General features: G+C 55.4%; 1 protein-coding gene across 4 annotated transcripts in view; it reads right to left on the bottom strand.

The window, feature by feature from the left end:
* Window positions 1-22,783, bottom strand: part of ZBTB16 (zinc finger and BTB domain containing 16) — a 122,470-nt gene extending 99,687 nt beyond the window's left edge. The window contains exons 1-2 of one of the 4 annotated variants that reach the window (XM_032838434.1): window positions 22,722-22,783; window positions 17,128-18,485 (exon numbers count right to left, since the gene is read on the bottom strand). In XM_032838434.1, the coding sequence (XP_032694325.1) occupies window positions 17,128-18,395 (1,268 nt within the window). In that variant the 5' untranslated portion in view covers window positions 18,396-18,485; window positions 22,722-22,783. Of the gene's footprint in view, window positions 1-17,127; window positions 18,486-18,715; window positions 18,832-21,094; window positions 21,404-21,463; window positions 21,766-22,721 lie in introns of those variants that run through there. The other 3 variants (XM_032838430.1, XM_032838433.1, XM_032838431.1) reach the window with 3 other exon arrangements.
* Window positions 22,784-23,824: the final 1,041 nt, after the last annotated feature.

The following is a 23,824-nucleotide window of genomic DNA, read 5'->3' as shown; positions in this document are numbered from 1 at the left end:
ACCTATTCATCTTGAAAGGACAGTGAGCGTCGGGGGAAGATGGAAGGAAGAAGGAAAACAATGTACATATTCCCACCACTGCTTTCTGCACCCAGCCATGGACCAGGATATGAAGAAACCTGATGTGGGGTCGAGGTTCCAAGACAGGAACTTCCAGACCCGACCCAGAGTCCCCAGGACCAAGCTCTTGACGCTCTGGCCTCTGGGGTCCAGCGGGTGTCAAGCGAGGAAGGCATCTCTACCGCTTGGCACATTTTAGCTTACATTTAGGAACTGTTTGTTTTATGCTGTTTTGGGTCATGGGGTTGGTGCCAAGCGAGACTGTCCCCCTTCCAGCTTCTCTTTTTTAAGAAAGACAAAGAGAAAAACAAAACCACCAAGCACCAGTAGCCCAAGCCCGTGTCTGTGCTGTGGGCGGCCTACATGAGCTTCCTTTATCCAACCACAAAAAGGCATCCGTGGAGCCAGCGAGGGGCCCTGGGACGGCCCTTCCAGGCAAGGGCCCGCCGCTCCGTTGAGGTTAGCAGTTAACCAGGGGCCGGGAGCCACGCGGGCAAACAGACCGTGCCCCTCGTTACACAACGCCGGCCCTTATCTCCCCCATGCCACTGTCAGTTTGCAGACATTGCGTAGTGCGACAACCACAGCCGAGACTGGCCCGAGGGAGATAGCCGTCTCCCTGCTTGCTATCAGAGATGCAAGAGGGGTCCGGGACGGTTAGCCGGGGTCCTCACTTTCGGGTTGCTATTAAAAGACAGTCGGAGAGAGGCGGAGAACAGTCCGGCTGGCCAGCCTCACGGTGCCACTTCCTTTGACTGTGACAACCGAAGGGCCGCCTCCGTTCACCTCCCTCCCCCAGGCTCCCCGACAAACAGGGAGAGGTGGCAGGGTCTGTTTCAGGTCATTTCATCTAATCTGGGGGGGCATACCAGGTGCGAGATGCAGGATACACGGAACACTCTCCGAACTCCTTTCCAGGTGCGCTGTGGAAGGCAGGCAAGGGGCCAGGGCAGCGGAATCCAGGTTCAGTGGCCGACACCATGTCACGCTCTTCCTCAAACGCCTTCCCAGGCTCCTAATTGCCCCCAGAATAAAGTCCCAAAACTAACCGCTACCTCCATTGAGCAACCGCCCCTGTCCAGGCACCGTGCAGGATGTGTACAATGATTATCTGAAATCCTCAGGCTACCTCACACACTGTCCCCCACAACAGCCCCGCTGGAGGGAGAGAAGACCCCCGTTTGCTGTGCCGTAGGCGCACGGCCAAGACCACGCGGTGTGCGTGCGGCATCCTGACAATCTACACCTGGGCCTGCCCGTGCGCTCTCCACTCCTCCGCGCTCCGCTGCCTCCTCCCCTCCCGGGCCTGGCATTCACAGCACCTCCATCTGACCCCAGCCTGCTGTTCCAGGACGATCGCCCTCCTTCCAGCCAAAGGAAGTTACTTGATCAGGCATCCGAGCACTTATCACAACACCAATTCCATAGCCTTTCACAAGATTGCTGGCTAAGGAGCTCCCCCTCCCCCACTAGGAAAGCTCACAGGGCAGCGGTCGCTCCACAAGGAATTCCCAGGGCCAGGCCAGCACCAGCGCCCAGTAAGAGAAGCCTTCCAGTGACAGGCATTTTGGCTCTGCATTTCCTCACGCTTTTTCTAGATATCGATATAATCTTTCCACTTCCTACTTTCTATCGTATACACACAGACACATGTAAAGTATTTTAAATCTTCTGCTCAATTTATAATTCCTCAAGGGGAAGTCCCATAACTTATTAATCTTTGTATTTTAAAATCCTGAACACAGGGGAGCCTGGGTGGCTCAGTCAGTTAAGCCTCTGCCTTTGGCTCAGACCATGATCCTAAGCTTAGGTCCTGGGATCGAGTTCCGAGTCGGGGTCCCCGCTCAGCATGGAATCTGTTCCCTCTCTCTCTGCCATTCCTCCTGCTTGTGCTCTCTCTCTCAAATAAATAAACAAAAGCTTAAGGAAAAAAAAAACTAACATAGTGCATCACCTATAAATCTAAAGAACTTGATATCTAGTAATTTACTCAGCTGAGCAACAAAGAGGTTAATGAGTAAGAGACAAGTCACCAGGCCAAACCCACCCAGCACTCCTCATATCCAAAGATCTGAAAGTGCTCTCAGGTCAGATCCTATTCTTACCTTCTCCTTGGTGGAAATGGGGAGAAGACCCAGGTAGCTGTAGGCAGATTTCTGAGGAAGGAAGGACTAAAGGAGCCAAGGAAAGAAAGACATAGCTTCCAGTCCTGATTTTGCCCGCTGGCTTGCTGTGTGGCCTTGGACAAATCACAGAGCCTCTCTGGACCTCCACTAACGCTGCCCTAAATGAGCATGTTGTCCTAAATGGTTTATGAGCCCTGCTAGCTCTCGCGTAATTCTGTGATCCTTGGTCACCTTGAGGACCCGCACCTGTACAGCACATGGAGGGCTGGAAGCTCTTCCTCAACAGGCAGCAGGAAGAAGGAAGAAGACAGGGACACTCGGACACCCCTCGCGCTATTCCTCAACCCTCAAAAAGAGAAAAAGAAACCGTAGCTAGTGCTTTGGCCAATCATTCGCCCTCCTGAGGAAGGACGACAGCCATGATTTGAACCTAGACCTGAAGTCGATAAAAGGAGAAAGCAGATACTGAAATGGGTGATCAATAAATAACTTCTAGCGAAACCTGACTTTTTTCCCCGCATATGTATGCTTTCACAGATCCAGTCTGGGAGCATCCAAATTAGCACAACCTGGCCTTAAATACTGTGCAAAACACATAGTAAGCATTTTGCTTTCATTTATGTCGTCAATGGTTTCAATGGGGATGACTCATCCTTCCTCTTTAACACTCTGTTCTAATATGGTTTACTATAAATAATGCAGAGAGTGAGGGAGCGGCTGAGGGTCGGAACACCAGGCCTCTGCACAGACAGGTCACAAAAGACCCAGGTCCCACAGATAATCCCAAAGTGAACGTGAGCTTGCCCGAGGCCCCGGCCACGGCCCTGGTGACAGGAAGGGCAAACACGTCCCTCCACTCTTGGGTATTCGGGGCATATAAGACTGTTACATGCTGAAGACGGGCCAGGCGCTGCACTGGGGTTTACCACACAAGCTCCTTTAACCTTCCAGAACCTTCCTAAGAAAACAAGTCGGGTACCAACTTGGGCAGCCATGCCTCCATGCCTACTCCCTTAGAGTGTGAAACCTCAACGCATTCTTTCTGATACATCTCCTGGTGGTGGTAGATTTTCTTAACAAGAAAAGTACCTCTTGGGACCCCAAACTCACAGGAGGTCCGACCACAAACGCAGAGAAACACTACAGCGATAAGAGGATCTGCTCCGGGCTGAGGCGCTCGGTGGCGGCGGCTGGAAATCACTAGCCTCCTGGCCTCCTTCACCTCCCACCTAAGAAGTGAGGCCACCATTCACCCTGGCGCTGAGCTAAGCTCGCTCAGCACATTCTCTTCAGAATCAGACAAGTCATCTAATGTCATCGCTCAACGATGGTCACCAGATCAGTCATCGAATTATTTTGACCATTCCCAAAAGTCAAATCTACTTGCCCAAAGGACAAGGCAAGAGAATGTGGCACAGACCTTGGAAAGGGCTCCAAAGGAAGATTTCCAAAGCGTCTGGGGCTGTGGCCACATCACGGGATTAAGTGATCACTTACATACGGAGGCTTCCTCAGGAGAGGACCGGCCCTTCACAGAGACCTTCAGATTCATAATGCACCTGCCTCATTCCCCCATTATTTGGCCTACAGGCTGCTAGCACAGGGTTCATATGATCGTCCATCCAGCTGTGCCCAAAACAAAAGATTTCACTGGTTCCTTCCAGAGTTTCTCACCTGGGCCAGAACAGCAGGCTTGGAAGAGCCAAGTTCTACAGCACAGTAGTGCCCACTTACAAAGCACCTTCACTGTGAGGCACACTTGAAACATTTTACCCACATAACCCCTAAAAGGTGTTGGGTCTCACTTTTTACAGAACCAGGAAATGGGGGCTCAGAAGGGCTAAGTAACATGGTCAAGGCACACAGTAAATTCTGGAGGCTGGGTTCTCATCCAGGATACCTCATTCTAAAGCCTCTACTCTCTCCATCCTTCCACACTGTCCCAAGAATGTACCATCTCCAACCACCTCCCGGAGAGCCTCTTCCTTGAGTCAGGAAACCCCACCCTCTGCCCCCCGACTCCTGGGCTACACTTGATTATCTTCAGCCCCTCCTGGACTTTGTGCTAGGCGTTTCAACTTCCCGGTATGTCTGCCCCAGCAGACACCCCCTCTCTGAACAGCCCCCTCCCCGATCCGCAAACAGTGCAAGGACATCAAAACAAAGCTATCAGTTGGGTTCCTGGCTTTAGCGGCCAGTCCAAACTCCTTTGTTTGATTCTCAGACAGCTTATTGACTAGGTGATGGGGTCAGAAGTTTGCTTCTCACCTAGCCTCTTCCAGAACCAAGTACCTGGCTGGAAGAAGCCAGTGCACGGCAGGCAGGAGAAACCCACCCGTTGAAGATTTCAGATTCACGTTGTCAGCGAGCAGAAAGTCCTCACCAGCCAACGACGTGTGGACATGAGAAAGGGTTAAGGGAGGAAAGGCTCCGAACCACAGAAGCAAAAATTACCTACATCCTTTCCCCTCTTGCCTTAACATGGGCATCAGCAGTGCCCTGGATGGAATGTTCTCAGAGACTGAGCGTCCACATGAAGGGGGAGGAAAGCAGGTGAGGGCAGGAAGCCGCCCGGCTGTGTGATACGTGCAGCCGCCTTCCATCAGGTGTTTCCCACATCTCCATCCCGATCTGAAAGAGCCTCCGGGCGCCCCACCTGGCCCCTCCTTCCTCATATACCACCCCTCCTCCTGACCCCGACACTCTATCTTTGCCTATTGGGAAAACTGGCATTTATCAAGTAATCTACTCCTCATATATTGTTAAACAGACCACAGGGGTTATCAGTGGAGTTTATACAGGAAGATAAACAGCAACCGCTTATGCAAATAGCACTAAGAATGTGGGACCGGCTGGACAACAGAATCTGAATTTAGGAGAACGTGAATCTTAAGGCTTTTCCTAGGTTCCAGCCCTGGAAACTGCAGGAGCTTGGAGAAGGTTCTCTAGATGGACTCTCCTCTCATTTTCTTGCAGGGAGGGGCAGGTGTGCGTTGTGGGGGTGGAAGGGGGGTCTGACCTGCTTGGCAAAGAAGGGCGGTGGCTTCCTGTCTCTCTAAGAGAACTCCTTTCTGTGACCATGGCCTCCCTCCAAAAGACACTTCATTTTTCTAGGATTTCGGACCCATTGGAATGAGTTCTGCCCAGAAAGGGAGAAAATGGTATTCTCCAAGGTGGGACTGGGGTCAGAGGGTGGAAGGGGAAAAAAAGGCACAGCAAACCAGGAGTCCTGGGTTCCAAGACACAAGCCATGTGACCAGGAGCCGCTCCCTCCCCCGGACTCTGCAGATTGGCCTCTTCTTGGCCAGAAGCAGGGCCAGGTGGCATCTTTTCAAACCTTTCTCATTATTTGAAGGGCAAACTCACATCAAGAACCAAGAGGTGAGTGGCTCCAAGTGACAAAAGACTTGCATTCAGAGGGACAGAGCGAGCTGCTTCTCACACCAGGCTGTAGGCTGGGGCGCGGGGGTGGGGGGTGGGGGTGGGGGGCGCGGGGGGGGCCAATGAGAGAATGACAGAATCCAGGGCTGGCCAGAATGAAAGACTGAATGGAATAGCCTAATTTACACAGGAAGTGAGCACTTACCAGACCCTTCATCTCAACACACAAAACCCTCGGCCATATCTGGAAGCAATTACATCCAGTTAACATGATCTGCTTGCCACTAAAATTAACTGCAAACAGAAATATTTTTCACTTTTGCAACGGGGGATGCCAAGGTTTGGCCTATCCCCGCTAGCCCCCGAGCCATCGAATCTGGCTGCTGGGGAATATTTAGCAGCAACCCCACTCAAACAACAAAAACCACTCTTACGGCTGTCAGGACACAAAAAGTAAAATAGTGGATAATTATGAAGGGGGGGAAGGAGGGGGAGCGGTGGCAGCAAAAACCATTGTGCTAGAAATTGAGGAAAGGGGCCAGGCACGCGGGCCCCAAATGGCTTTGTGGCGCTTTACAGTCCAGCCCTGGTTTTCCACGCTCGACGTCAAGGGAAGAAAAATGTTTTTAGAGTCCCTCGATTTAGCTGTGTTTCACGTTGTTTTTAGGTCCCGTCTTCATCCCTTCTGCCAAGGGGACGGGGGTGGGGGTATGGAGGGAGGTAGACTCGCAAATGTTAGCAGATCCTTAATTTAGCAGAGCATTTAGGGGACAACTGTCACGATTTAACTCCTGCACTGAACACTTCCCGTCCCAACTCCGCTAACATCTTCAAAGCGGCTTTCACCTGCTCTGAGAGGGGTTAGGGGCCACAATTCATCTGAGAGAGGCACAGTTTCTCACGGCGAGGGTGGAGGGGAGAACTCGCCTCCCGTGGGCACACGGAAGTGGGCCACTGTCCCATCTCCAGATCTTCAGGTCAGCTGGCTCGACGCGCTGACTGCTCCTGTCCCTTCTCTCTGCACCCGGCCCGCCGACTAGAGAAGAACTTATTTTTATTTTTCCTTGAATTGCTGTCAATGATCCCAGAGACAGATGGACAGATTTGTTTTAAAGTTCCGGAAGGAGGCATCATCTCCAAGCCCCTTCCCACCCCCCAACCACCGGGGCCAGATTGCTCAGGCTGTGCCTCCCAGTGTCGTTTGCTCCTTTGTCACCAGGGGCCTTTCACGCAGCAGCAGTGGCGAAGGCAAGGAGTAAGCATCCATTTGCCAGACAGCTCACAAACACCTCCTCTCAAAGAGTCAGGCCAAAGCTTCCCCCCAGAATGAGGTCAAATGCTGCTTTTCTCCGCAAAAATCACATTTACAAACATGACTCGCAGGCAGAAGGAGGAAGAAGAATGACCAAGGAGCTTTTCTTTGATTCCAAGGCTCTGATGAGGAAGAAAGTTTCAATACATTCAACGGAAAAAAGGGCTAGGCCACTCTTTCCGAAATTTCTTAGAATAATATTCCAATGAGAAAGAAAGAAACAGACACAGCCTTTCAGGGAGGGCCACAGACCACGCCACATGCCTGCCCCTGGGCTCTGTATTCCGAATGCGTCCTCTTATGGGTAAGACCATGGCAACAGTACGAAATCTATGTTAGAACTTTCTCCCAGAGAGGAGGAAGCCGGCGGTTCGGTATCTGCCCGGAGCCGCAGAGCTTCTAAGAGGCCAAGGATGAATTCAAACCCAGGTTCCCAGCTGCCCACCATTCTGCGGCCAAGGATTCCAGAAACTTCTGACATTGCAGGAATGCAAAAAAAACAGCAAATAATCATCCCTGAAACGTATCCCCCCTCCCGGAGACAGACAGTCCCTGTTGGCATGTGGGGGTCTGCCCTCCCCCAACCCCACACACACACATCTAGGCACACGCTCAGCTGCCACCCCACTGCCATCCAGGCGCAGAAACAGTTAAGTCATCCTCATGGAATAAATCAAAAGTTCAAGGCTGCAACATACCACAATGATTCCCTCTTTACATATGACAAGAACCAGAGAGGGGCTCAAATCCCAAGCATCCTGAGCGGCCCGCACAGGTTACCCCACCAGGGTCAGGGCCACGGACCTTTAGAGGCAACATTCATTTCCTGAACAGGACAAGTTCTCCTGACCATAAAGCTAATAGGAACTTCCTCGCACGGCGAGCTCCGGCTGACAAGGCTACTTGTCACCGGTCACGCAGGAGGAGAGCGCTGGTTCCCATTAGCGGGTTATGACGCCAGGTGTTACTAATAAGGTACATCGGCAAGAAACAAGAGGCGGCTAAGTTGTCTCTCCGACTCTGGAAGTAATCAGGCCCGGGCTTCAGGGCTGGGGAGGGGACCTTATTGAAAGAGAGGCTGGGGGGAGACGGGGGCGGTAAGCCACGGTAGACCCCAACAGCATCTAACCCGCTGAACGGCTTAAATAAATACATTTCAAACAATCCCTCTGCATCTCCCCCAACAGCCATAAATGACTCCCCCAAATTAACGCTAATAATGTCTCCCCCAGCACTCCAGGCCTGGTGGATCACTGAGGGCCATTACCGCCGGCCACATCTGCTTCTCACTATGGCAAGGCGAGTTGTGCCAACAGGCCTAATGGCATTAAGATCACAACGCTTGGCTAATCCACTTAGAGACCGACACCAGGCGAGGGTGGCAGGGGGCTCAGAGAGCACGAGCAGCCCCCTTGTCAGGCTGGGGTCACAAAAAAAAAAAAAAAAAAGCGGGAAGCAGGGAGCCGGCCTCACACGGGAGTCCCTGCTGTGGGCTTTGGGTTACCTGCTACCTCATTTAACTTAAAACCACATGCAGAGGTAAGGAGCTAAGCTCCCTTCGCAGGAGGGGCACCCGAAGACTGGGACAGGTGGAGTCCTTTGCCCGGATTCACAGTGCAGCCCCAGCAATCACACCCCCGTCTGTGTGACATCAGCTTGCTCCCCTGCACTGCACACCTCGCCCCCTACAAAGACAACGGTCTGGCAGTCCGTCTGTCTCACTCCTGACACATCTGCTGGTGGGGGTTTGTGTCGGTGCCCAAGTCCTTACTTAACATTTCCGGGCAACCCAAATGGCCCAAAGGAGCACCTGGTGGGCGCAGTCAGAAGAGTGGGCCACTCTTGATCTCGGGGTCTTCAGTTCAAGCCCCATGTGAGGTGCATAGATGACTTAAGTAAAAAAATAAACTTTTTTTTTAAAACAATTATTTATGTATTTATTTATTTGAGAGAGAGAGAGAGAGCATGAGAGGGGAGAATGTCAGAGGGAGAAGCAGACTCTCCATGGAGCTGGGAACCCAATGCAGGACACGATCCGGGGACTCCGGGATCATGATCTGAGCCAAGGGCAGTGGCTTAACCAACTGAGCCACCCAGGTATCCTAAAAAAATAAACTTTTAAAAGACGTAAATAAAAAAGGCTCCAAAAAGAGGAGAAAGCTAAAAACTTCTTCCAACTGGCCCCGCGATTTCTCTTCTTCGTCAAAAGTTTTGTGACCCAGGGCGCCTGGGGGGCTCAGTTGGTTAAGTGACTGCCTTCAGGTCAGGTCATGATCCTGGAGTCCCGGGATCCAGTCCCGCATCGGGCTCCCAGCTCCACGGGGAGTCTACGTCTCCCTCTGACCCTCTCCTTGCTCATGCTCTCCCTCGCTGACTCTCTCTCAAATAAATAAATAAAATATTTTTAAAAAAAAAAGTTCTGTGACCCAGTCTCCTAATCACTTTGCTGGGGACGCCCCCACGGCCTCAGGAAGGTCTCCGCGCTGTCTAACCCAGCTTCTCCAACGGCAAAGCTGAACGCAGTCTGTTCCTGCTGATGGAAATCAGGGCTTGAGGACAGAAGCGAAAGTGAGCCGGGAACTCAGACCTGCTCAGGTTCTGGCAAGTTTTCTGCCGAAGTTTTCATCCTGACAACAAAGTACCGGATCCCCTGCTCGCAGCTGCAGAGATAAGCCTCACGCAGGCAAAACCCAACCATGGTTTTTCCAGACTGCGCCAGCATAATAAGGACACCGGGGCTTTTAAGGGGAGACGGTAGAAAAGGGGATTTCTGATTATGCTGGCATGAAATTAACAGCAAGGGATTTTTATTTTTGTAAGTGGGGTTTTTTTTTTTTCCCCTCTCTCTCCTTTTCTATTTTGTTTTTTGTTTTTTGTTTTTTTCCTTTTCTGAGTCAGCATAAAAGTCTCTATCACTAGAAGCTGGTCTCTCTATGTTGGTGAGAGATGAGGTGGTGATGCCTTGCTCCGTGGACTTCTGTGGTCCCGACTCCCAAAAATCTGAACCCTCTGAAGTAAGCAGCCCCCAACCCTACTTTCCTCCTCTCACGCCACTGGAGAAGACCAGGAGGCTAGAGGAGACCAAGCGATCAGCCTCGTGGCCACTGGCTGCAGGAAACACGGAACTGGTCCTTCCCGTATGCCCCCTTCCCTTCTGATTCCATCCGGGCCCAAAGGTCCAAGCAAGGCATTCTGGAAAACGCAATGAACTCGGAGCCCAAAGGTCTGAGCACAAACCCTGACGCCCCCTTCACGGTCTTACCGTGGACAAGTCTGTTAACCTCCCATGCTTCCCTCTGCCCATCAGGGAAATTGCAACTAGTATCTCCCTCACAGGGTGGCCAGAGCACGTGAGGACAGCCTGACTGTGAATGCACTTAGCACAGAACCCATCATGTACCAAGCACTGAAAATGCTGTTTCCAAATCCACTACTAGCTACATGGGGTCGGGAGGGTGGGGGGCGGCAGGGCAGGGAAGGAGCTCTGGAGTGCCCACCCGCCTAGAGCCCAGACTTCCCTCCATAAGCTGGGGCCTGTGCTCCTCATCTCGGTGTCGACCACACAGATTTGCTCGCCTGCCCACAGGCACGGGCTATTGGACCCTGGGTGAGCCTGCTCGGCATTTGGAACCCAAGCCGGTGGAGCGCTGCCCAGCTAAATTTAAATGAGAACTGGAATGACTCATCAGGCCACGGGTCAATGGGACAAAGAGTACCCTGGCCACCAGGGTACAAGAGATCAGCTCCTGGGGGCGGGGGGGGGGGGGGCTGCGGAATGCAGGTGCTCAGGGCGTATCGGCCCCCAATGGCACTATATGAACTAACACATCTGGGGGAAAGCGGGCCCCAGACCAACACGGATGCATTTCCTCCCCTGCACGGCCAGTGTGCCATGTCACAAGAAGAGCCGTAAAAACACAACAGTGAACACACACGGAGCATTTACTCGGTGCCACCATTCCTTGCACTGGACAAATGTTTGCCAGTGAATCCTTGTAACAACCCAGTGGGTAGGAACTGTTATTACGCCCGTTTTACTAAGGAGCCAATAGGCACAGAGAGGTTAAGAAACACAACCACAGTCACACAGCTGCTACGTGGTAAAATCGGGATTCAGGCCCAGATAGCCTAATTGGCTCAAAATACACATTTACTATGTGGAAAATGTCAGAGGTAGAGCAGTGGGGATGCCTCGGCGAATTTTTTTTTTTTTTTTTTTAAGATTTTACTTATTTTTTTGACAGAGAGAGAGATCACAAGTAGGCAGAGAGGCAGGCGGGGTGGGGGGGAAGCAGGCTCCCCACTGAGCGGAGAGCCCAATGTGGGACTCGATCCCAGGACCCTGAGATCATGACCTGAGCCAAAGGCAGAGGCTCAACCCACTGAGCCACCCAGGCACCCCAACCAAAAGAGTCAGGGCTTCCACCCAACGCCACGGAAACAGAACCTTCAAGAAAACCTTCCGTTACCACGGATAATTCAGGAACCCTCCAAGGGGCACAGTGAGGCTCGCCTGTGCTCATTTAGCAAGATTCTGAAGTCTTTCAGCTGAACTTGTTTTAAAGTCATTAATTTAAAAAACATTAAAGTGATTGGAAATGTTTTTCCCCTGAATTAGCAAGAAATGAAAGAGTTGTGAATGGAGTTTGATTTTAACAGTTTAGGATAATCACTATTTTAAAGATTCATAAATAGAGTTCCTAGAACAAGCGGGCGGAACGTGTCGTTGAGCTGAGGCGTTCTTCCTTCCTCTCCCTCCAGCAATTAGCAGCTCCATCCAATAGTGACAGCAAATTAAAATGGGACTTTTCTCACTGAGATGAGAGAACAGGGCCCCTTCCCTGCACTGGAAAGAAAATAAAAGAAATCATCTTCAAAATGCCCCAGAGGTCAGTCTGGAGCCCAGCTGACTCTGTAAGTATTAAAAAATGAAGCCGGAGTGGACAGGAGTAAATCAGAGGGAGCCCCTATTTTAGCTGGCTGACTGCCAATCCAACATGGAGCCAAACGCAATTCACCAAAAGGACCCCACGAAGATGTAACTGCATGCACAAGGGGTTAAGGGAACTTCTTAAAGAACTCAACAATCCAGAAACAGCACATCTGAGCACCTCGTTTTACAAACGAAGGAATTAAGCTCAGAAGGAAAAAGAGCCCGACAATGATCACAGAGCTAAAAACCACGGCAGAGTCTAGAGGCCTGGCCTCCCCACCCCCGCCGCCGGCCGGGCACAGCAAACACCCACCGAGCCTCCTGCCGTCTTCCCAACTCCACAACTAAGGACCACTCCAAAGGCCAGATTTCCAGGAGTCCCGGGAGGAGATAAACGTAAGTCATTCATCACCCCCAAAAGGGCACTTCCTGGAAATAGAAATGGATTCAGAAGGGATTTGAGCAACTCTGTGAATGACAGAACAGCCACAAATAGCCACTCAGAGAAGTCGGGCTCTACCTGACCTTTAGGACTGACGTCAAGGAAGATAGCCGTGGCCCCCGATGGTGATATCCGAGCAAGGTGTTGGCACCCAAAGACTAGGTCAGATGGACCCGCCCCAGGACAGCAGTGTCCATGTGCTTATATGGCCTGGCGCAGAGCACTCAGGACTGGGCATCGGAAGGGGAGCCGGGCTCCTGACCCTATCCATTTATAGCTACGTGACCTTGGGCAAGTCACTTACTGGCTCCAGAGCTCCTTTTCCTCGTCTGCAAGGTGGAGCTAAATAAAAATGGTCCACGATCCCTGATCCAAAACCCGTGGGTACTCCAGAAAGCCAAACTGTTGGGATTTTAGGAAGCTACTACAGACCTACAAGCATTTGCCAGTCTCGAAGGAGTCTAAGGAAGCACTCTGTAATCAAACACATTAATATTTTTGCAACGAAACATATGAATATTCAAAATAGACGGGATAAATATAGCCTCCCATCAGTTCCGATCAGGTTTTGCCACTCCATGGGTTACACAAAACCTTTTTAGCTTTCAGAGCTTCTCAGACCTCACATTCAGATAGGGGATGATGGACCTGACCAAGCCCGTGTAGGGGAGGCTGCGGGGTGGACAGCGAGAAAGTCACGAAAAGTGCCTGGCAAAGAGAGAGCTACCACTGATCAAAGGCACTGTGACTATGACTGCTGTTGGCACACTGGTTCCCAGCAGAGCTGGCTTTGACCTCAGAGGCACCTAAAGCCGGCAGAATGATAAGAGGCGACCCAGAAGAGTGAGGGCAACCGCTGAGCTCCCCAAAGTGGCCGAAACCAAGGTCAACAGCTGCTGGCCCTCTGGTCAACCGCTGAAAACGGAGCAGCTGGCCACCTGAGAGAGACCAAGGCAAAGGGCCAGGCAGAAATCTGTCATCTCAACTACTTGGTTCGGGCACCCTAGAGCCGGCCCCAAGAAGCCTCTGGGAAGGGTAGCACATGTGGGCCTGGGGACCTGGCTGAGATCATTCCTTGTGTTTCCCGAGCATCCCTTTGAGAACCAGGCAAGAGTTCCTACTGTGTGTGCACAGGGTCACGCTGTGGCCGGGCGAACGGTCTGCTGGAGGAGATCCAGAGGCCCCCGGGGCAACGAGGCCTGGCTCTGACCCTGCAGCAGAGAATTCAGAAACAGAGTCAGACGGAGACTGAGGGCCGGGAATGAGGACTGTGTTCACACCTCAGTCAACCACACCGCCTGCTGTAGTGTTAGCAACCGGTGTGTCTAACTCGGAGAAGGAGAAGGGGCCCCGGGTTCAGCTGAGCCAGTCCCTAGCTCATCCCTGGTTTATCAGATCCAGCTAAGCCGACACGCAGAGCAGCCCCGGTCTTTCAGAGACAGAGAAAGAGAGATGAACCTAGAGAAGGAGTCCGGTCCTCCAGGAGCCGGCTGTGACCCTCCCTCCCTCAGGTACTGTCCTCGGCGATGGGAGCACACTGGAGAAGAAGGTTGTGGCGCCCAGAACTTGCTCCTCATCTGTCTGGAGAGTGTGGCTGGCCTTTTGGGTCTTCTGACTTTCTGGATCCTTCAGGTAAGTGAGCCCCATTTAATTTACCCAAGGAGCCTCTGCCCTGTCTTTCCACGGGTCCCTGACTACAGGTGATGCTGCCTGGGCGTCCTTGTCGCACACCGCGGGGACCACGACCTTCCTGTTCTACTCTGTCGGAGGCTCCGGCTCCCTCTCACCAGCCTGGGGCTGAGGCGACCCAGTGGCAGGATTCAGAGGAACTCTCCCTCCGGCTTCCCTGACTCTCCCCCTCCCTCCTCTCCTCGCCCTTCTGTTCCACAAGGATCCAGGCAACAAGACCTGCTGGATACTTAATCTTCAGCAACGCTTTAGTCTGTGGCTTAAAAGTAAAATAAAAACGAAACCTGTCGCTTGTTGTTCTCTCACGTTCGTTGCTATGTTTACAGCCAACTGCCCAGCATCCGGACGCCAAAACCTCCCCCTCTGATGGTTCAGTCTTGCCCTCTTGCTTGTACCCGTGGTTGGGATGTGCAGGGAGGTACAGAGGAGAACAGGAATTAGGGAGTTTAATCTTAATCCGGGAGTTTTGAGGGAGAGGGGAAAAGCCCCCCACAAAGTGCATCTGACCGGGAGCCAGAGGGCGGCTGCAGGAACACCTTCTCCTTTCCTTGATGTCTTCAGTCCCCACAGCTTCCACCCAAGGCCCTGCCTGAGGCTCTCGTTTCTTGGGCTGCAGCAGCTGACTTTCCTCCCTCAGTCAAACGCACCCCTGCCATGTCAGCAGCCCACAACCGAGGATCCCTGCACCAGCGCCTTCCCTTCATAAGCTCACAGGGACAGGGCCATTCTCCACACTGCCTCATGGCCAGCACGGCCCCGGGGGAAGGCAGCGCTGTGGACATTACATTCTAGAATTCAGAGTGGAGACAGAGACCCGAACAAAATGGGGGACCGAAGGTTTTGTGGTCACCTGCACACTTCCTATGTGCCCCTCGCTGGCTGCTCTAGGGATTTCTGGAAGTTTGCCAATTCAGCACCATCCTCTACAGGCCATCTCCATGTGAGTTTTTTTAAGTTGGGCTCCACACCCAGCATGGAGCCCAACCCGGGGCTTGAACTCATGACCCTGAGATCAAGACCTGAGCAGAGATCAAGAGTCAGACACCTAACCCACTGAACCACCCAGGTGCCCCATCTCCATTTTAAAAAGAGTAAAAGAGGAGCACCTGGGTGGCTCAGTGGGTTAAAGCCTCTGCCTTCAGCTCAGGTCATGATCTCAGGGTCCTGGGATCGAGCCCCGCATTGGGCTCTCTGCTCAGCAGGAAGCCTGCTTCCCCCTCTTTCTCTGCCTGCCTCTCTGCCTGCTTGTGATCTCTGTCTGTCAAATAAATAAAGTCTTAAAAAAAAAAAAAAAAGAGTAAAACAAAGCTCCAAAAGGTTACATCGTGATCCCAAGCTCCCATGGAGACGTGGCTAGTTCCACGGCCCATTCCCCGGGGAACGTAACGTAGCCAGGCCTCCTCCGCCTTTGCCCAGACAGCAGGTCCCACAGAATGGGAGCCTGGACCTCCCAGGAGGGTGGTATCTCCTGTAGCCCAGCAGGACCCAAGGAGACCCAAGAATAAAATGACTTTCTGCCATACGCCACTCCTCACAGCACGTATCTAAGAGAATTCACATCCGGGGAAGATGCTAGATGTGTCTGGTCAAGGTTGGGGAGGGGGGTTTTCCCCTTTGGGAAAGTTTGAGCAAAAACAAGCGCATCCTCCGTCTATTTCCGAGCGGCACGAGCATCAGGAAGACACACTTCACTGGACGTTACTGTTCACAGGAGAAATTCGGCTACATTTAGCTCAGCGGCACTTTCCACAAAGTCAGTCTCACAGCCACCCATCAGGCAGGGCCGGAGCAGCTTCCGGCTGGGCATGGGGTGACAAGCCGACCTCCAGATGCCTCCCAGCCCCCACACCCTCTCACTTGCACCCCGGCCCCTGTTCAGGTACAGGAGCAGCGGGTAGAGGAAGAGGGTTGCTGAAGGGCGGAACCCACCCAAGATCGGCAAAACAGCAGGAGAGAGGGCGTGCGGGAAATACTATCGTGGATGACAATGAAAGTGGCCTTCCTGACCCCGCTCACCGGACCCAGGGACCAGAAGGTAGAATGATGGGTACGTCGTTACAACACATCCAAGTCAAAGCCCAAAACCCTTCAAAGCCAAACCCAGCCAAACCAGAACCCAATGGGTTCTGTCCATATTCACTCCACTTAAGAGGAGCGATTCTCAAAACCCTGTGTTGTGTAGACTCGATCCTCTCCAGAGCTACGCCACTCTGAGAGGCGGCCAAGTGCAAGGAGGCTAAGACCTGAATTTGAATCCAGCCCCGTCTCTTACCATCTATGTGACCCCGGGAAAGGGTCTTAGCATCTTCCTATGGGAAAGACAAGCACCTGCCCTGCCGCCCCAACTCAGAGGACTGTTGTAACAAAAACGTGGCCCCAGGTAAAGCACTCGGTCCTGAACCAGGCATGCCATGAGAGTTCAACGAATGGTCATCTCACAGAGAAAGAAACGGAAGCCAGAGGGGAGCCAGGACTGGCCCCGAGTCGCATTTAATTCACCATGAGCAGAGATGGGATGAGAGTAAGACAGCAGGCTGCAGAATCCCGACGCTCATACCCATCCTTCCCCCTTGAATGTAAATCAACTCCCTCCAAATGTGTTTGCAGGGGCAGAGAACGAGGCGAGGCAGGAGAGGAAGCCACGTTCCTGGTGATAAATGTCCACCAGGAATGACGCGTGGAACCCGCAGCTGCTCACATCAGCCCCTCCCGAGCTTGGAGCTGCCCAGAGCCAGCCTTGGCGGGGAGCGCTCCCCGGGGACCTGGGCACCTGTGTCCCTGAAACCCAGCAACATGGCCATGGAAAGGCGGGGGGAGACCCCCTTCCCCAATCCCACTTCCTCTTCTCCCTCCCTCCAGCGTATTAGTCACTCCAGGCAAAGGCGACCAGACCCAACAGCAGAAAAACCATTAAATGGGCACCCAAAAATGAAAAGCGAGAGAAGAGTTGTGCCCGAGGATTCCCCGATGCTTAGGGAAAGACCCCAGGCCCTCTCGCCACATCTGAAGAGTACGTCCCCCCACCCAAGCCAGGACTTGGAAAAAATGGGGGTTTCTTTACAAAGAGCAGGGAGGCCAGGGCAGCCAGGCCCCAGGCGCGGGGGTAGCTGGGTATCTGAAGGCGGGGTGTGCAAGGCAGAGGGCCGGGGCTGGGGTGCGGGGTGCAGGACCCGAGAGGGCCTACCTGTGCTGCTCCACAGCCTCGTTGTCGGGGAGCTCCACCCCGCACACGCTGCACTGCTCCCCGATGGTCCGGCTCTCGGACTTCATGCCCACAGCCAGCTCCCCCAGCTTGTTGAACAGCTCCCTCTGGATGAAGCCCTGGGGCAGCAGCCCCCCGTAGGTGCTGAAGTCCATGGACACGGCCAGGGCAGGCTGCACGTGGAGGCCCGAGGTCACTGAGGACGGCATGCTCAACACGGCGTCGGCCTTGTGGTTGGGCAACACGGAATAGAGGCCCAGGTGTTTCTCGGCTGGGGGTGCAGTGTGCTCGGGTCGGCCCGGGGGGCCCTGGCCGGCCTCGGTGGGAGGCGGCAGCTGCTCCGCGCTCTCCTCACGCCCGTAATGCAGCTCCCGGGCGCTGGTGATGACGCTGCTCCGAGTCGGGGTCCCGGGCCCCTCTTTGCCCCTTTCCTCAACTTTGTCCCCCACGGCGCCCACCATGCCAGACTCGGTGGCCCCAGGGCTGTCCTGGCCGGGCACCTCGTCCACCTGCATCATCTCCGTCTTCACCTCGGACACCCCAGCGTGCCTCCCGCCTCCAGCCAGAGTCGGCTCCTCGGGCCCCGCGGGAGGCTGGAGCGTTCCCTGGAGGAGAGACTGTCCTATGGTCATCAAGCTGTCCACCGCAGCCTTGGTGGGACTCATGGCCGAATGACCGAACGAGGTGGAGACAGAAGGGCTCTGGTCCACCATGGGTCCCGGGAGGCTCTGCGCGGCCACACTGGCATACCCGCTCTCCTCACTGGAATGCTTCGAGATGAAGATGTTCTTGAGGTACCGAGCTTTGCGGTCCTCTTCCTCCTCGGCCCCACCATCTGCCATGGTGGCCTCCGTGTCGTTGTCGTCTGAGGCCTGGATGGTCTCCAGGATCTTCAGGCACTGCTCCTCTAGGTACTCGATCTCTAAGATCTCGGCTGCGTACAGCAAGTCGTCCAGGTCCTCCGCCTTGGCTTGCAGCGTGGCCGTGTACGCGTACTCCAGAATCTGCTGGAAGGTCTTTGGCGAGAGGAAGTCCAGCGTATAGTGCTGGCTGTTGCGGTGGAAGAGGATCTCAAACATCTTGCTGGTGCAGGCCAGCACGGTCCGGTGGGCATGGAACTCCTGGCTGTCCACCATGATGACCACGTCGCACAGCGTCCCCGCCAACCGCATCTGGTTGGCCTTGCACAGGAGCCCCGTGGGGTGGCTGGGGTTCTGCAGCTGGATCATGCCCATCTTTGTCAGATCCATGGTGCTCCCCTCGGCTTAGGCATGAGGCTCTCTTTCCTTCCTGGCTCTGCGTGGCGGGGCTGGATGCGTGTCCTGGGTCAACGGAGAGGGCTACGGGGGATAAGGGAGGGGCGGGAAATGAGATGAGAGGACAGAAGACAGATGAGTGTCTCTAAAAAGAAGGCGCCCAACAGCACAGCGCCTCCATAGGCCCCCCTCCCTGTGAGACAGTCTCGGCTGTTGTGATGGGGGTGGGAGGAAGCTTCCTAGAACTCTGCACATGTGCCCTTGGGAGCCCAGGTATGAGGAGGGTAAAGAGAAGGTTCTGCTCCAGCATATACCTCATTCACTGCTCTGTGATGTCTGTTGGCTGAAGTGAAATGGGAATTACAGTGAAGCCTTGTGAGTCCTGGGCTTTCCTGAAGCCTGAGAACAGAGCCTCCCAGACACGCAACAAGGCCCATATGCGTTAGGAGGCAGAGTCAGCTTGCCCTTTAAGAGTTTCAGCCCTTCTTTTAGTCCATGAGAGCCAGGATCTCACTCTCAAGTCCCCTATGCAGTAAGCCTCATCTTCTAAACAAAGTTTTCCTACATCCTGCCTTGCTGCGGCAACCGGAGGAACACAGGCAAGCCCACCTGAGACGTGCGGCCTATAGACCTGGCCCACGGCAATCTACCAGTTAGGCTGTACCTTCTCCGGCCCTCCCACGGCCAAGCAGTACCTTCCAGCCTCTGCCCTTGCCCTCTTCTCAGGGCTTCAAGAGACTGACCCACGGACACCTTGACCCCACCCCCCAGGCACCAATGGGAACACACATAACCCTCACGCTAGTTTGGCTTACTTCCACGCAGAGGTGCCTCGGAGCTACTGCACATGCAATCGGAAATCTGGACCGCGTGTGCGTGGGCATGTGTGTGCAACGCAGCAACCAGAGAGGCACAGTTAGCACGTGTATACATGCTTCTAGGACATGCCACACCTACCTCCTGCCCACAAGTGCCCAGTGGGCAAGGAGATCTATCAGATGCGGGAGAAGAGGTCATAAAAGACCTAGAAGAGGTCACAGGAAATATGCACCCCTCTAGCCAGCAGCTCACAAGCGAAGTACATGAACTCCAAGCATGTCCCATGCTCCAAAGTCCTGTGCCCACGAGCAGCAACTCGTGCTGGACATGGCTTGGAGGCACCAGAAGTGAGACCCGACCCAGCGTCTACCAGTATGAAGAGAGAGGAGGCTGGGAGACAAAGGCTTCCCCCAAAGCGTTGTTGGGATCAGTAACAGGGCTCTGGGACTCCCTCGCCGGTTTAAAGTGTTAGGAAAACATCACCCAGACCCAGGTACCCCCGCCCCCCCGCCTTGCTGGGGCCAACGCCACAGTGAAATGAAGTGGAAGCACCGAGAAGGCTGGCTCTCCCTGGCTCTCCAAACAGGGCTTGCCTCCGCCCCCAGAAGGAGCCCTATTGGCTCCAGAGCCACAGATCTCACGAGGAAAGGGTTAACAGGAGGGCTAGTCAAGACACTTTTGCTGCCCACCCTGGGGTGGGGACTAAGGCCATCCAGAGTGGAACTGCCACTCCTCCGCGCCTTGCCACCGTGCGTGCGCTTGCCTTCAGACCCAGGGGCTTCGGAGAACGAGGAGGGGCCTTCGAGAGAATGGAAGCTGGGCCACCCGAATTCCCTCCCCAAAGCAAGCGCCCTGGGTCCTGCGGGAAATCAGGGTGCTCTCGGGCAGCCGACCCCACCCACGGCTCTGCGCCCGGGATCAGGTGGGCGCCGGCTGCAGCGCTCAGCCGTGCGGCGCGGGGGAACTCCGGCGCTCAGCCGCTGGAGCTCCCGGGGATCGATCTGGCTCCCACACGCCCCCAGTCCCCGCCACCCCCACGGAGACTTGAGAGCGACTTCGGCAAACTTGGGGAAGCAACTTTTCTCGGGGAGCCAGACGGCAGAGAGAAAAGGAGCGGATTAGGGAAGAGGGAAAGCGAAAGAGACCCGGACGAAAGGCGAGAGTCCCGGCAGGCTGGACGCCTGGGCGAGAGCGCGAGGCGGCGGACCCGCCCCGCGGCGAAGGGGAAGCACAAAAGCCCGACAGCGAGTTGTGGAAGGAACGGCGAGCAGGGAGCTGCTGGCCCTCCCTCTCCGACCCAGGGCCGTGACCCCCCGCAGCGACAGGCAGGGTGCCCGGCCAGGGCACGCTACAAGCGTCCCGGGGAGCGGGCGAGTGAATCGCCGCACAGCGCGTCGGTGCGTTCCCGTGGGTCCGCGGCGGGCGAGATGGTGCGCATTTCGAGCGCGTGCGGGAGCGTTGGAGGGGCTGTGCGAGCGAGCTGCCGGCGCGCCGGGCTGGGAAACGCGTCCCGAATGCATCAGGTGCAGAGCCGGGGCACCCACCGAGCGCGGCCCGGAGCGCACAGCGAGCTCTGGCGCCACGGCCGGTCCCGCCCAGAGACGAGGAGGGTCTGGGGCTCCGCCACGGACGCCCCTCCCCCCCAAAAAGGGTGTGTGGGGGGGTCAAGTCCAATCAGGAAAAAAAAAAAAAGCCCACCACGTTTTTCAAAGAGAAAGCAAAACCCAAGTGAATCCGAGTCTTGTTCCCCTCCGCCCCCAGATCCACTCCTCGGTTCCTCGGATTCTAGCTTCCCAGCCGGCCGGCGAATAAACACAAATAAAGCACAACCCTATCGCGCCCGCGCACCGGTCCGCATACATATGAGCACCCACCCGCTCGCCGCTCCTCCGCCGGCCCCTGGTGGTACAAAGCCTCCGGTTCCCCGACCCTCCGCTCGCGCCTCCAGCACCCCCCCCAAGACCGCTCTGCCCCCCACCTCTCACCCCGACCGTGCCCTAGAGAGGAAGGGTTGGGGAGGCAGCTGCGCCCAAGCTGACAGCCGGGGCTCCCCTTCTAGCCGACCCCCAACCGGCGGTGGCGACGGCTGCCGCAGCAGGAAGGGAACAAGCCGAATAAAATAAGGCACCAGCCCGGCGGCCGAGTGGCCGAAGGGAGCGCGCCCCTCGGACCGCTCCAGCCCCGGGGCGCCCCGGGGCGCGCCTACCGCTGAGCGGTGCGCCCCTCCCCGGCCCCTCACTCACCGCTGCCGAGCCGGGCGCTGGGGGTGGGTGTGCGTGCCTCTTGGGGGTGTGTGCCTGTGTCGGGGAGGGGTGTTGCTGGGAACTGTTGCTCTCGGTATCACGGCGGCAGCGGCGGCAGCGCCCGGCAGTTCGCAGTACCCGCTCTCATCGCCCTCAACTCCTCTCTGCTGCGAGGTTAGCAAATCACCACCGGCTGCGGCGCCTCCGCCGCGTCCCACGTCAACGCCGAGCCCCCTCCCCTGCGAGGCCCCGGCGCCTCTCCATCTTTAGTGCTGGCGGCCGAGCCAGGCTCGCTGCCCACAGCTGCCCCCCTTCCCTCCCCCCTCCCGCGCCGTCCCCGGGCTCAGCCCGCCCACCCCCATCCCCCTCCCGCACTGGCCGAGACCGCGCGCGCTCCCCGCCCCACCCCTCCCCTTCCCGCCTCCCCTCTCCTCCCCTCTCCTCCCCTCCCTTCCCCGCGCGCGGCGCTCTGGGCTTCGCCTGACATCTAGCTGTTGCTGGGGCGCCGGCGGCCGCCGCTCACCGGCCCAGCGGAGAGGGAAGGAGGAGCTCGCGGAGAGCAGTGCCAGGGACTCGGAACCCTCCGTGCCGGCAGTGGAGGTGAGGGGCGAGGAGCAGCCCCCGCCTTCAACCCCAGGCTTTTTATTTCCTTTAGACACGTGTTTTCTTCTTCCCTGCTGCCCCAGGCGCGGAGTTTCGTCCCCGGCAACGGTGTTTGCCTCGATTCTGTGTGTGTCATCCCGCCTTTCACTTTTCTCCTGGCTCGGGGCTGCATCCCCTGTACCCCGACATCGGTGGCAGAAGGTTCCTTTCTTAGCCCAAGCCCAGGCCTTCTATGCCTATGGCATCCGGATTGCGAGAAGTCTCCGGGCGCGCAGTTCGCAGGCCCTGGGGAGCCTGGTGCCAGAGGGTCCGCGGGGACCAGTCGTGGAAGGGAGAGCCCTCCCCCACTTTAGCTGTGGGCATCCCGGGAAGCCGAGGTCGAGGCCCGAGAGGAACTTCATCCCTCTCAGTCCTGCTCATCCCCTGGGCTTTGCCCCCCCCACCCCCGCCTCCCGCCAGGGAACCTGGTTGGAAACAGTTCCTGAGAACAGCGTCCTGCTCAGGCAAAGCTTTCAAGGGGCGAGTGAAAGCTTGAAAAAGCTCCAGAGCCCCCTCGCCCCCCGCAAGAGCCTCCTCCTCTCAGAGGGCTGCTCCACTTTAGAGAGTGGAGCTGAGGTCACTAACCTCGGGGATACAGCCACCAGAAGAAACCTACCGTTCCTCTGGCGGTGGAGAGTCCCCTCCTGCCCCCTTTTCCTGGAGCTTAGCGGTGGTAGGGGCCAGAGGTGGGAAGCTCTCTGGTGAGCATCGGCCTAATGTCCGGGATGCTGGGGGTGAAGGTGGTGGTGGAGAGCGCCCTCCCTGGGTCTCCAGGCTGTCAGCCCTGGAGGTCATGCAGTCAGCATCTCCGGGCTTCAGTCAGGGAGACCTGAGTCCCCACATTCTGTCCCTAACATGCTGCTGGGTCCAAGGTTTGCACAGGACTCACATACAATCACATACCAATGCTTGTCTCCGGTACTGCCCCAGACCTAGAGTGAGGCCCCAAGAACTGTAGGGTCATGGAAGGTGGCAGACACCAACTAGAGACAAAAATCCGCTTCTGGACCACTGAAGGCCGGAGTGCAAAGTGCTCAGAATCCCAAGAACGGCTAAGGGGGAACCGTCCCAAGGACAGGAAGTTCCATCCCTGGAAGCATGCTCCAGTCTCCTAGCAGGGATAAGGGCTCAGCCCTGCCCGAGTCAGAGGAGAGGAGAGAGCAGAGAAACCCACTGGGATGTGAAGGGAGGGAGCTAGTTACCCTTAGACAGTCCTGAATACGGCGACACCTAACCAATCCCTGGAGAAGCCCGGTCCCTAGGTATTAACAATAAAAAGCAATCCCGGTTACGGACTATTTTTCTAGCTAAGGTCTACACTATCTGCAAGACGAAAGGCATTTAAAGGAAGTTAAGAAACTGGTCTGCAAGGAGAGCACGAGGAGAGGGATGTAAAAACAGAAGAAAGACCCTCCTAGTGCCTCACCAGGGAAAGAGAAGAAATGACCATTGAACTTGTTGAGCCTCTGCCCAGAGATGTTGCCTGCGGAAGATCGCTGCCTTGCCATCCACATCCACCTACCAGCCCTTCCTAAGCGCAGTAGCAAGAGAGGCACACAATTAACCCTTGATCCTAATCTCCTATTAATCCTCAAATCAGAGAAAGGGGAGAAGCCTTGGAAACAATGGGAGAGTGAGAACAATCCTTCCACCACCCTGAACTCCCCCCACCCATCCCAAGCCATATTCACTGGATGTGAAAATCTCCCTTGCTTCATA

The sequence above is a fragment of the Lontra canadensis genome, unplaced genomic scaffold (assembly GCF_010015895.1).
Source record: "Lontra canadensis isolate GAN:19392208 unplaced genomic scaffold, GSC_riverotter_1.0 scaffold104, whole genome shotgun sequence".
NCBI classification, from domain to species: Eukaryota; Metazoa; Chordata; class Mammalia; order Carnivora; family Mustelidae; genus Lontra; species Lontra canadensis.
This window is presented reverse-complemented; position numbering and strand designations above follow the sequence as displayed.